The 12,919-nt window shown below is 36.1% G+C and overlaps 2 protein-coding genes across 2 annotated transcripts in view; both read left to right on the forward strand.

Moving 5' to 3' along the window:
• LOC109826690 overlaps window positions 1–134 on the forward strand; it is a 9,926-nt gene extending 9,792 nt beyond the window's left edge. The window contains 1 exon segment of the mRNA XM_020393709.1: window positions 79–134. Coding sequence (XP_020249298.1) covers window positions 79–134 — 56 coding nt within the window.
• On the forward strand, window positions 7–2,677 carry LOC109825185. Its single transcript, XM_020391957.1, has 4 exons — window positions 7–1,013; window positions 1,117–1,169; window positions 1,668–1,841; window positions 2,244–2,677. The coding sequence occupies exons 1-4, from the start codon at window positions 672–674 to the stop codon at window positions 2,464–2,466; spliced, it is 792 nt and encodes a 263-aa protein (XP_020247546.1). The 5' UTR covers window positions 7–671; the 3' UTR covers window positions 2,467–2,677.

Raw genomic sequence — 12,919 nt, forward strand, 5'->3', positions numbered from 1 at the left:
CCGGCACACCGCCTGTTGCTCCTCCAAGGAAGAGCATTTGGGAGTGATGAATGAAGATCTGTGTTCATGTATTGTTAGTTGAAGGCTTAAGCTCTTATCCTTCTGTTCGTCTTGAAGGATTTTTGGAGGCATGAAATGCCCTTTTGATTGGTTTATATGGTTGGTTGATTTTGATGAGTTTTGATTCTGAGAATGAGTGTAAAAGACACTGCCAGACTTGACTGTTGTCATATGAGGATTATACTAGAAGGAAATGGTGAAATATTCGATACAGATTAATTTTTGCTTGGTTTCTGCAAATTTTGCTGGTGATATTGTTTGTATTTTTGGGTGGGGTTTCAAGTGAAATTCTGAGTATTTGGGTTCGTTGTCTATCTTCAGGAAACGAAACATTTTTAGTTGTTCTTCTTGTTTAGCTAGTTTTGTTGGTAGCCAAAACAGAGTATTTACAAGCCAATGAACTCAACTCCAGACATTTATCATGTGGCTTTACTACACGCCAAAAGACTGTATATTGAAGACTCACACAGAAACACTAGACCGTTTCGATTTGTGGTGAAGGGAGAGGCCTATTGGTTCACTTCAGTCTCCCTCTAAACCATGGAACTTCATTGTAAAGATAAGATGAGAAAAAACCATGTGTGAGCTCTATCTCCTCTCTATCCATCAACATGGCTTCTTGTCTGAAAACAACTCCAATATTTTACCCTTTGACAAATTCCACCAAGTCCCAAGTCAGCAGTCATCAAAATAGGAGATGGAAAATTTCAGTTTTGAAGAGAAACAGAGGGAGAGCAGCTGTTGTGCAGTGCTCTGCTACAGCATCAGATGGGGAGTTGCGTATTTTGCAAGAAGGGCTGGGGCAGAATGGGTATTTGACAAGGGGATTCGGGTGGGGAGTGAGGAGAATGGAGAGGGTTGAAGATGAGATGAGGAGGGTAGCTGACGTCCAGGCTGAGGCTTTTCATGAGCCTGCTGCTCTCTTTAATGACTTCTTCTTTGAGTTCTTTAAGGTTTAACATAATATATGCATCTCTTAAGCAATACTTGTTTAATTCTTTCATTTCCCCCCTCTTTCTTTGAATCTTGTTTTTGTTTCTCAACTGTTTAATGCAGGCGGAGGTTCTTTCTGCTCTAATTTACAGAATCAGAAATTCACCACCGGACAGGTTTTGCTCACCTTCAGAATCCTATTTCACGTTCTCCTCTCTTACTCTTCTTCATCGCTTCATTGACTTTTCAGAAAAGATAGATAGAAGAAAAATATATACATATATAACTAGCGAAGTTGTTTGCCTAACATCATATAGTGTAGTGCTGAAATGCTGTTAAATGATATGTTAGATAAATCTAATTCTACATTTATCTGTTAACCACGGCCAGTCATGTGATTCCTTTAGAATATTTTACATTTGAAAAGAATTCAAAGTCTACAGAAAGTAGATATCATGTATCAAACATATCAAAGTCAGCTTAATATACATTGCTATTGTATCTTAATTTAGGTGAAATTCATTATTTAGTAGTGTTCCTAATAGAGGATAAGATATTGATGCTTGTGCGCTCATATTCTCAATTTTGATTACGTCAGCATTCTTAATCATCATGTTCAATTACAGTATCATCTTCGACAATTTCTCACTCTATGAAGTTCACATCCTAAACAGGTATGCTTGTTTGGTCACAGAATCAATTAATAATGAATCAAATTCCCAAGGCATTCCAGAGCTTGTGGGAGTTGTCGACGTCACTGTCCAGAGAGAAGATGACGTTCTTCAACATCTCCAAGGTGCACGAGAATACCTCTACGTTTCTGGCATAGCTGTGCTCATCAAGTTCAGGTATGGTTATTTCCTAAAACTTATCCTATGAATGTTTTTAGAGTAAATTGCATATAGACCCCCTTTACTATCAGCAAATTGTGAATTCCATGTACTTCTGTTGTTGTGGATAGACCCTTCGGATTCTCAACTCCATTAGTTTTTCCACTGAGACTCGTTATATGTAATGATCAGCTTATAGTAAGTGAATGAGTTTATGCAGTGCATATGTTTCAGTTTGCGAGGCCAAAACTTAACATGAAACTTACGGAGTTGCAAATCCAGGGGTTTTATTACAAAAATAGAAGTATATGGGGTCTATCTGAAATTTGGCAATAGTACTGGAGGTCTAACCGCAATTAACCCACGTTTTTATTAGAACAACCGAAATCATTACTGTTGCTTTGGAGAATTTGTTCACAGGAGGCAAAAGATTGCAACGGTATTATTGGAGGCTTGCAATGTGCTATCAGAACAATGGGGGTATGAATATCTGGCTCTACGAGCTCATGAGGATGATTCTGCAGCTCAGAGGCTGTACACAAAGGCAGGATATAGAGTTGTATCAAGAGATCCTCATTGGATTACTTGGGTTGGAAAGAAACGGCGGGTTTTGATGATTAAACATTCCAGGACTTCAAGATAAAGTTTCGAAAAATTCCATCTAGTATTTGATAATAGGAATTACATAATCAATTTTGAGCATTTATTGCGTAAAAGTACAAGGGAAAAAAATACATAATTGCATGTATAGAGATTTGGTTGTAGATATTGCTCTCCTGCAAGACATGCTCCAGAAGTTGCAACCACTTGTACTGTTAAAAAGGAACCATAAATACTATCTTTGCTTACTAGCATTCTTTTGTTGCTGCTATTTTTGAAATCAACTTCATAGAAGTGATTCACCTCAAGAACTGTGATAGATGCAGCCGTATTATGGCCAGAAACATTGGTACTACATGAACATGGAAGGGAGGTGCATTTTTAACTCGAAGAGCAATGGCATTATTAATTCATCAATTTAGCATTGACTGGGGATTAGTACTCTTGCGAACCTAGCGTCACAAATAAAGAGCAAAAAGGAACCATAACTAAACAACTCCTTGATGAACATCAGCTTTATTTATAGTCCATCAGTGTCTAGCCATCCAATTTATGGATCTTTCTCAGTTCTGCCTCGTAAATCATCATTAACGTTTCATCCCATCTCCTTCACCAAAAAGGCTTTCAAGAGAATCATGTCTAAGCGACTCCTCCAAGATCTAGTATAGAAATTAGGAGTAGAGAAGCCCGTATATCAAGTTGTCGCCTAAATTAACTTCCTGCCACTCTCGGATGATCGCCGGAAACGTATGGATGTTAGTTTGGATGACAACTTGATATACAAGCTTCTCTACTCCTAATTTCTGTACTAGTTCATGGTGGAGTTGTTTAGACATGATTCTCTTGAAAGCCTTTTTTGAGATGGGATGACAATTTTATGGATGATATGTACAAGGGAGAACTGAGAAAGATCCCGTAATAACGGGAGACAGATAAAGGATAGCTTAGGCACCGATGGGCTTCAAATTCATGAAGAAGTTGTTAAGTTATAGGTTGAAAGTTACAGGTTGAAAAGTTATGGATTAAAAGTTATTACAAGAAATGTATGAGTTAAAAAAATATTACAGGTGATCCGGATGATTGAGAGTTTCCAATATGACTGGTATAGTCTTGGGTTCAATTCCCAGTAGCTTCATTACTTAAAAAAAAGTTAGTTGAAAGTTATGAGTTGAAAATTATGGATTGAAAGTTATGGGAATTATGAGTTGAAAATTATGGGTTGAAAATTATTGTTTAAAGTTATAGGTTGAAAATTATAAATTAAAAGTTATATGATAAAAGTCATGGTTTGAAAGTTGTGGGTAGAAACTTATAGGTTAAAAGTTATGGGTGGTGTTGATGTCAATTATTACATAGGGGGTTTATGTTAAAGTTATGAGAGTGTTTAGGGTCCTCAAACTCCTTCAGATGACTGGTTCCAGAGCCTGTTGTTCTTCCCAGCACATGAAAAACTCATGAGATAGCAGAGTTGGGTTCTCCGGTTGTTCCTTCGATGATCAAGTTAGTATTTTGATCTTGAATGGGAAAATGTGACAAGTTGTATGGGTAGTTATTCAAAGTTGCCAAAAACAGAAGAAGTTACCCCATGCAGCGTAACTCCCTTTTATGGCAGAACAGAGGAGTATGAAGGTAACTTCGGCCAAGTCCAATCAGGCTACCGAGTCAGCAGATACCTTCCAGGTGTCAACTGTGAAGGAAAGTGAATCATCTGGTCATTTATTGAGGGAATGACAGTTGGTGCTTGGAGCTGACTGGGTCCGATGAGTCATAAAGACTATGGTGACTAGAGTAATGATGATTTTGTCAGAGTAGTTAATGCAAGAGAAATCGGCTAGCAAGAGGCTCAAGGTAAATATCGTCTCTCTCTTATTTGGTCAAGGGCCGTAAAGCACTGCCTTTTGACTATGCTACTCAAGTTGTCAGCTAACACAATAGACTGAGTGCGGATTGCTCTTAGGGGCGGTCGGGTGAGGTGACAAACAAGCATTGCCTTTTGACTTGGCTACGAAAGTTGTTAGCCCAGAGGTCGGCCGTAGAAGTAGTTTAAGTCGTCTTGGCCTCAATTTGTCTGATTAGGTGAGGGGTGAGACACTTCTCGACTTCCTTAGGGAGATTAGCACTTGTTGATTTTCTAGGCTATAACAGATGGCCTCCTTCCACTTGAACTCGGGTAGCTGTGTACAAGTGGAAGATTAAATAGTTGTCAGTTATCGATTCTCAAGGCACATTAGTGACGAGTGACTGAAGTCTTTTTAGCTGTTGCTTCGAGCACCACGGTAGGCGCCCCCATCTGTTATAGCCTAGAAAATCAACAAGTTCTAATCTATCTAGAGAAGCCGACACATGTCTCACCCCTCGCCTAAGTAGATGAATTGAGGCCAAATCATCATTACTCTAGCCCCTGTAGTCTTTATGACTCATTGGATCCAGTCAGCTCCAAGCACCTACTGTCATTCCCTTAATAAATGACCAGATGACTCACTTTCCTCCACGGTCGACACCTGGAAGCTATCTTCCGACTCAGCAGCCTGACTGGACTCGGTCAATGTTACCTATACAACTTTGAATTACTACCTATACAACTTGTCACATTTTCCAATCCAAGATCAAAATACTGACTTGATCGTCGTCAATGTTACCTATATAACTTTGAATAACTACCTATACAACTTGTCACATTTTCCAATCCAAGATCAAAATACTGACTTGATCGTCGGAGGAACAACCAGAGAACCCAACCCTGCCCTCTTACGAGTTTTTCATGTGTAGGGAAGAACAACATGTTAGACCCTAGAGGGGGGTGTGATTAGGGTCTTATGCTAATCTAATCCAATTTTATGCTAATTTAAAATTTATTAACAAATTATTCTTGCAAGAATAGATATACAAAGTGATATGAGCAAGAATAAGCAATATAACTAAGGTGATATATCCTAGCAATGAGATATCTATATGATGTATGCAAGGATATATTTAAACTATCACAAGGGTGAAACAAACTAGTGGACAATATAAACAAGATGCAATAGGCTATAAGGAGAATAGTTATAAGAGCGCCAATGCAAACCAAACGCGCTATATGTTCACGAGGTTCGGACCTTCCGTCCTATGTCCCCGCTCCCCACTCTCGAGGAGAATCCACTACACAACCTGGTTTGGAAGCCGAAACTTCTCTACACATTTAGTTTTCTAGCTAACCGAAAACTCTACACACTCTCGGTTATCAAGTCAACCGACAACTCTCACAAATCCTCACAAAGTACATACACAAGCTACAACCTCAAGTGTTGGTCCTCATGTATCGACTCCCTCAAGTGCTCGGAATTATCACCTCTCACTAGGCCACCGACGCACTCCTCTCGGTATCGACTCCGTCCTCACTACACACTCCTCTCGGTGTACAAGTGTATTACAAAGTGAACTTTATAATTAGGCACACAACAAATGATTGTTCTCTAAACAAGGTGAGAACTCAATTAGGCTCAACTCAATGTTACTATCTCTCACAACCCCAAATATATTATGAATGCAAATACAATAAGCTCAAGTGGGTGTGTGTAACAAAGAGATTAATCAAATCTCAACTCAATATAAAACTAGCTTTAATAAGATGATAATCAAACAAATAAATATAAAGCTAGAAAAGAGTTTAGAAAACTTCTCAATAGATGACAAGAGATGGAGGGAGAATACTTGATTGCTCAAACTCCAATAGATGATCTCCTCAAGCTCTTGTGGAATTGAATTCACAAACTCAAACTCGAAAATGCTTAAAAGCTTTTAAACATACTTAAACAAAACTGAAACCCTTGTTTAAACTTGATTATAACATTTTCTTGGTTCACCAGAAAAATGAGAGCAAATAAAACTTAAACCCTTGTTTAAACTTGATTAAAACATTTTCTTGGTTCACCTGAAAAATGAGAGCAAAGGGGGTATATATAGGAACCCAAAATATTAGCAAAAACCCCAAACAAAAAGACAAAAAAGCTCTCAGAAAACATAGCTGGAAAAGATAGAAATATAGCCGTTATTGTACGCCACTGGCGGTCGACCGCGGGCCAAAACTAGCCGTTGGTAAACAGGCTGAAAAAGTCACGGTCGACCGTAGAGCCACATCCGGTCGACCGTGGGAAGTTCTGAAAAATTCACAAACTCTCTGGAAAAATGACGGTCGACCGCAGAGCCAATGGCGGTCGACCGCGATTTGATAAAAACCAAAACGCAGTCTCTGGATAAAGTGCGGTCGACCGCAGAGGCATGCGCGGTCGACCGTGCACTGATATTTAATGTGCACAGTTTTGAAAACAGTTTTCTGATTTTAAAGCACTGTTTAAAAATCTCAAACAAATTCCGAAAAATGTAAAACTTTGGAAAATAATTATAGACATGATAATAAACATGCTACAAAAATTGGTTTTCAAAAAGGACCTCCCAAATGAGAAATATTATCATTTTACAAAATAGTCCAAAACATGAAAATGTAAACATATGAATTTTGACATTTTTGCTAAACCATGTTTTGAAACATTACAAAAAGATTTTGTGGACTTAATGAAAGATGTGTATGATGATTGTTAAGTCCATAAGCCATGAAAATAATATTTTCATAAAATTGCATATTCTATGCAATATATTCTTAAACAAAATAGAGTATGAAACATATGATTATATATATGAATGTAAATTTATTTCATATCTATATAGCTAAACATCATAATGAAAGATGTGTATGATGATTGTTAAGTCCATAAATTTATTTTATATATATACATACATATGTTTTGGGTTTTCATGTTTATAAATATGAAATCACATATTTCATATTTACAATTGTGTTTTTTGAAAATATTGCATAGAATATGCAATTTTGTGAAAATATGGTATTCATTGTTTTTGGACTTAACAATAATCATATACATTTTTATTAAGTCTATATAATCATTGTGCAAAGTTTCAAAACATGGTTTAACCAAAATATCAAATTTCACATGTTTACATTTTCGTGTTTTGAACTATTTTGCAAAATGATGATTTTTCACAAATGGGAAATGCAATTTGGAAAAATTTTTTTGTAACATGTTCACTTACATGTTTATATACTTTTCCCAAAGTTTCATAATTTTTGGACTTCATTTGTTATTTTTAACACATCTTCAAAAGTCTCAAAAATAGCTTTAAAAACATGTTTTAAGTGTATCGGATTTTCGGTCGACCGCACCGGTCGACCGATCCTGAATTCATGTGTTCACTGGGCGACAGAGAGTCTGTCGGTCGACCGGTCCGGTCGACCGAGAGCTCCATCGGTCGACCGATGAAATTTCCGGTCGACCGACGATAGCTTTTTCAGCTTCCAACGGCTAGTTTTCTTACCGTTGCTGGGGCTGTTTCTGTCTTTTGGCTTGGGGTTTTTGACTGAGTTTTTGTGTGGGTATAAATACCCTATTGCTGTTATCTTTCAACCTAGCAAGAAGTTTTTAACAAGGGTTTTAAAAAGGGTTTAAGCTTGTTTTAAGCTTGTTTAAGTTTGGTTTAAGTTTGTTTTGGGTTTGCTGTTACAAAGAGGAGTTTACACTGTATTAGAGAACAAATCATTTGTTGTTACATTGTGAGTGTTGTAGAGTTTTCGGTTAGCTAGAAAACCGTATTGTGAGGGTGGAGTGTAGTCACATTGTGAGAGTATGAGTGGAGATCTCCTCAAGGTGAGGAGCAGAGATGTAGGTCGTGGGGACTGAACTCCGTGAGAGAAATTGTGAGGTGTAAACGTTATTCGGGTGAGCGTAGAAAACCCGGTTATGATAGTGGAATTCTCCCCGGGAGTGGGGAGCGGAGACGTAGGACGGAAGGTCCGAGCTCCGTGATCATATCGTGTGTTTGAGTTTGTCATTGGCGTTCTTTTTCATTCATGCCTATTGTTCATATCGCCTTTGTCATTTGCTCTTAATTCATTTTATCCACTATCTTGTTTATCTAGTTTATGTTTAATTCACCATTGTGCTAGTTTATATATCCTTGCATATATTTCACTATATACCTCTTTGCTAGGATATATCATATTGTATATTGCTTATCCTAGCTCATATATATTGTTGCATTTTATACTTGCTAGGATAACTTGTTAATTAGTTTTAATTGGTATTTAATCGGATTAGATTAGCATAAGACCCTAATCATCCCCCCTCTAGGGTCTAACAATTGGTATCAGAGCTTGGTGCTCTTTGATTTAAGGTCTAATCGCCTTGAGTTAAAGATCCAAGTTAGCTTATTGTGCTAATCTAATTTTGAGCTTTATTTGTATCTTGCTTGCCTTTTATATTATGGATATGCATGGTTTAGGTTATGCCATTAATATTGCTCCTAGATTAGATAATTTTCCCTATGCCCAATGGTGTGTTAGATTTAAACTTTTTGTTCAATCTAAACACTTTGATTTATGGGAAATTATAGATGATGCTTATATTGTGCTCACTTTGGAGAAATCCAAGTGGAATAAGAATGATCATCGTATGTTTACAATGAACAATATTTTGTTAGAATATTTGCTAAATGCTTTTAATTCATCTATGTCTAACAAGTTTGTTCATTTTGATAGTGCTTACAAACTTTGAAAATTTATAGAAGCACATCAAGGGGACTTGGAGGCGATCCAACAAGCTTTGATGGATCCGACTTCAAGTTCATACGGAGCTTCATGCACACGACCACTAGGCGATAGCCCTAGTGAGGTTTGCGAGTTCGAAACCATTAATGATTTACCTAATGATGAACTTGCTTGTGCTAGTGAAAAATTGTTGCATGCCTTTAACAAATTGCATAAAGATTTTGTTGATTTACAATGCAAGCATGATAATTTAAAATCCGATCATGAGAAGCTAGTGTCCAAATTTGATGTCATTGAAAATGAAAATACTATGCTTAAAGAAAGTAATGACTTATTAAATTTGGAAAATAAAAATTTGATTTTATCTATTGCTAGCCTATCTCATGCTAAGATTGATGCCATGTTAGAAGTAGAGAACATAAAGAATGATACTGCTTCATTTATAAATGACTATTTATGTTCTACTTCTAGAAATGCATATGTGCCTAAAAATAAAGATTTGAATCTTATGAAAAATAGTATTTCATCTTTAGATTCAACTTTGAGAACATGCATTAATAATCATAAGAAGCTTATGGATATGTGTGCTAAGTCAAAATCATCCACTCATTATGCACACATGTATAGCAAAACTTATAAGTGTTCTATTTGCGGCCGTCAAGGTCATTTAACTAAGTTTTGTTATGATGCACACAATCTTAAGAATTCTATTGCTCCTTGTGCATCTCATGTAGCTTCTTCATCTTGTACACTTACACATTCACATGCTCATTCTCATAAATTTCATCATAAGCATGCTCATGTGTATAAGTGTGATCATTATGGTTGTTTTGGTCATTTGGCCGAATATTGTTTTGATTTGAAAAGAAAATCACGTTTGCCAATGTATCGAGTAGACCACATGTTTTTAAATGTGATGTTTGTGATAGGTTTGGACATCTTGCTAAATTTTGTTTTGATTTGCAAAATGATCCAAATTTACAATTTGCTCCAAAAAGACAACCTTTGTTTAATGATGTTTCTCATTTGCAAAATAATTTTAAAAGAAAATCTTTATTTGCAAATGATTCCCGTGCACGAGCTAATGGTCCACAAAAACAAATGGATCTCTTTCATTGCACAAATTGCAATCGGAAGGGTCATTTGAGCGATTATTGCTTTGACCGTGTTAGTGCACCACATATGTCTAAGAGGGTTCATAACCCTAGGGCTTTGAGCTTAAATGATAGGGGTCATGTCCCTAAATCTTTTGGTACCAAGAGTTCTTGGGTACCAAAACAAATTTAAACTTTAAACCAAGATTTTTAGTGTTCTTACTTTTTTTCCTTTCTTGGTTTTGAAAATTATGTTTTAAGATCATTTGGTTTTGAAAACAATTTTTTTTTATCAAATCTTTTGTTTTCATAATTATTAGTTTTGATTTTAATGAGAGGTTTGTATTTATATAACCCTCCGGGTTTATTGGGTGTTTATTCCCAAATCATATTTACCGGATGCTAGAATGATTATATGGGTTAAAACAAGCTTAAGAGCTTGATATATTGTTGCCTCTCTTGAAATTCTTTTGTCAAAGATTTTGTTTTGATTTGTTGCTTTTGAATTCATTATAATTCACTTATATGATGATATTTATGTGTTTGTGCTAATGGATCATCTATTCGTGCTTTATAATGTATTCTATGAGTGGTTTGATCAAGTCTTACAAAAGAAATTTTTTTGATCAAACATCATTTTTGGTTTAAATGGTTGATTTATGATTTCATTTGGTTGATTTGTTTTCATTCGAAAACTCTTTTTGCATGATTCTCATGTTTTCTCTCTTTTGATTTCATAAATCTATTTTTTATACATGGTTTTTAGGCTTGCATTTTGAGACACCTATTTATCATGACATATCATTATGTGTTCTCATTATCTTGTTTGAATGTAAGTGATTGTTAGCATATCTTTTATGCTTGCTCATATATTTGCCTTGATCTTTATTGCATATATTTTATATGGAATTTTGATAGGGGGAGCTATTCCCTTTTCTATGTTTGTTTTTATACTCACCTATGCTTATTGATAGGGGGAGCTTTCGCTCTCTTAATTATTTTTTTCCCTTTTTGATGTTGTCAAAGGGGGAGAAATATTGTGAGTATATTCCTTCTTGTTTATATGCATGTGAATTATAAATTATATATTCATTTCCTTCATGTATATATCCTTTTTGTAAATTGTTTGTCATCATCAAAAAGGGGGAGATTGTTGGCCTTCTTGTTTTGATGATGTTTAACAAACAATTTACTTCTAATATTGTTTGTCTAGTGTTTGTGTTTTCGTATTTATTCTAGGCAAACAACGTAGTTGGAGGTTGGATGGATTAAGCCTACACGATCATATCCAAAGGAGGTTGGCGGAATGTCGGTGAAGCCTTGCAATTCAAGTTAAAGATCAAGTTCAAGCTTCATCCGCAACGTGTACCAAGTCAAGATTAATTGAAGATCAAGATGGCTTGGGTAATGTAGTTTAGGATTTATATTATGTGTGTTAAGTACTCTAAGCTCAATTATCTATACACACACATTTTATTGGTTTCTTTGTATATATATAGTTATATATATATACACAAGTTTTGGTTTCTATATATATATATATATAGTTTTTAAAAACATTTCACAAAGTTTCAAAAGTTGGTTTATGTCAAAACATCAAAATTCAATCTCATATTTTCATGTTTTGGACTATTTTGCAAAATGATGATTTTTCACAAATGGGAAATGCAATTTGGAAAATTCTTTTTGTAACATGTTCACTTACATGTTTATATACTTTTCCCAAAGTTTCATAATTTTTGGACTTCATTTGTTATTTTTAACACATCTTCAAAAGTCTCAAAAATAGCTTTAAAAACCTGTTTTAAGTGTATCAGATTTCGGTCGACCGCACCGGTCGACCGATCCTGAATTCATGTGTTCACTGGTCGACAGAGAGTCTGTCGGTCGACCGAGAGCTCCATCGGTCGACCGATGAAATTTCCGGTCGACCGACGATAGCTTTTTCAGCTTCCAACGGCTAGTTTTATTACCGTTGCTGGGGCTGTTTCTGTCTTTTGGCTTGGGGTTTGAAGTTTTTAAACAATGTTTTAAACAAGGGTTTAAGCTTGTTTAGTTTTGGTTTAAGTTTGTTTTGGGTTTGCTGTTACAAAGAGGAGTTTTCATCAGCTATTGAAGAGTTCATCTTCAACATTTCATCATCCTCTCTTTGTGTTTTTAGAGAAGTTTCCTTAACTCTATTTCCTAGCATTTCTACTGTTGTATTTCATATCAATATTATTGCTAGTTCTTATTGAGTTAAGTTTTCATTTATATCTTATTGTTACACACACCCACATTGAGCTTATTGTATCTTTCATACATAGTATAGTTGGGAGGTGAGAGATTGTAACTTTGAGTTGTGCTAAATTGAGTTCTCACCTGTATTAGAGAACAAATCATTTGTTGTTACATTGTGAGTGTTGTAGAGTTTTCGGTTAGCTAGAAAACCATATTGTGAGGGTGGAGTGTAGCCACATTGTGAGAGTGTGAGTGGAGATCTCCTCGAGGTGAGGAGCGGAGACGTAGGTCGTGGGGACTGAACTCCGTGAGAGAAATTGTTAAGTGTAAACGTTATTCGGGTGAACGTAGAAAACCCGGTTGATAGTGGATTTCTCCCCGGGAGTGGGGAGCGGAGACGTAGGACGGAAGGTCCGAACTCCGTGATCATATCGTGTGTTTGAGTTTGTCATTGGCGTTCTTTTACATTCATGCCTATTGTTTATATCGCCTTTGTCATTTGCTCTTAGTTCATATTATCCACTATCTTGTTTACCCTTGTGTTAGTTTATATATCCTTGCACATACATTGCCTATATCTC

The sequence above is a fragment of the Asparagus officinalis genome, chromosome 10 (assembly GCF_001876935.1).
Source record: "Asparagus officinalis chromosome 10, Aspof.V1, whole genome shotgun sequence".
Taxonomy (NCBI): Eukaryota; Viridiplantae; Streptophyta; class Magnoliopsida; order Asparagales; family Asparagaceae; genus Asparagus; species Asparagus officinalis.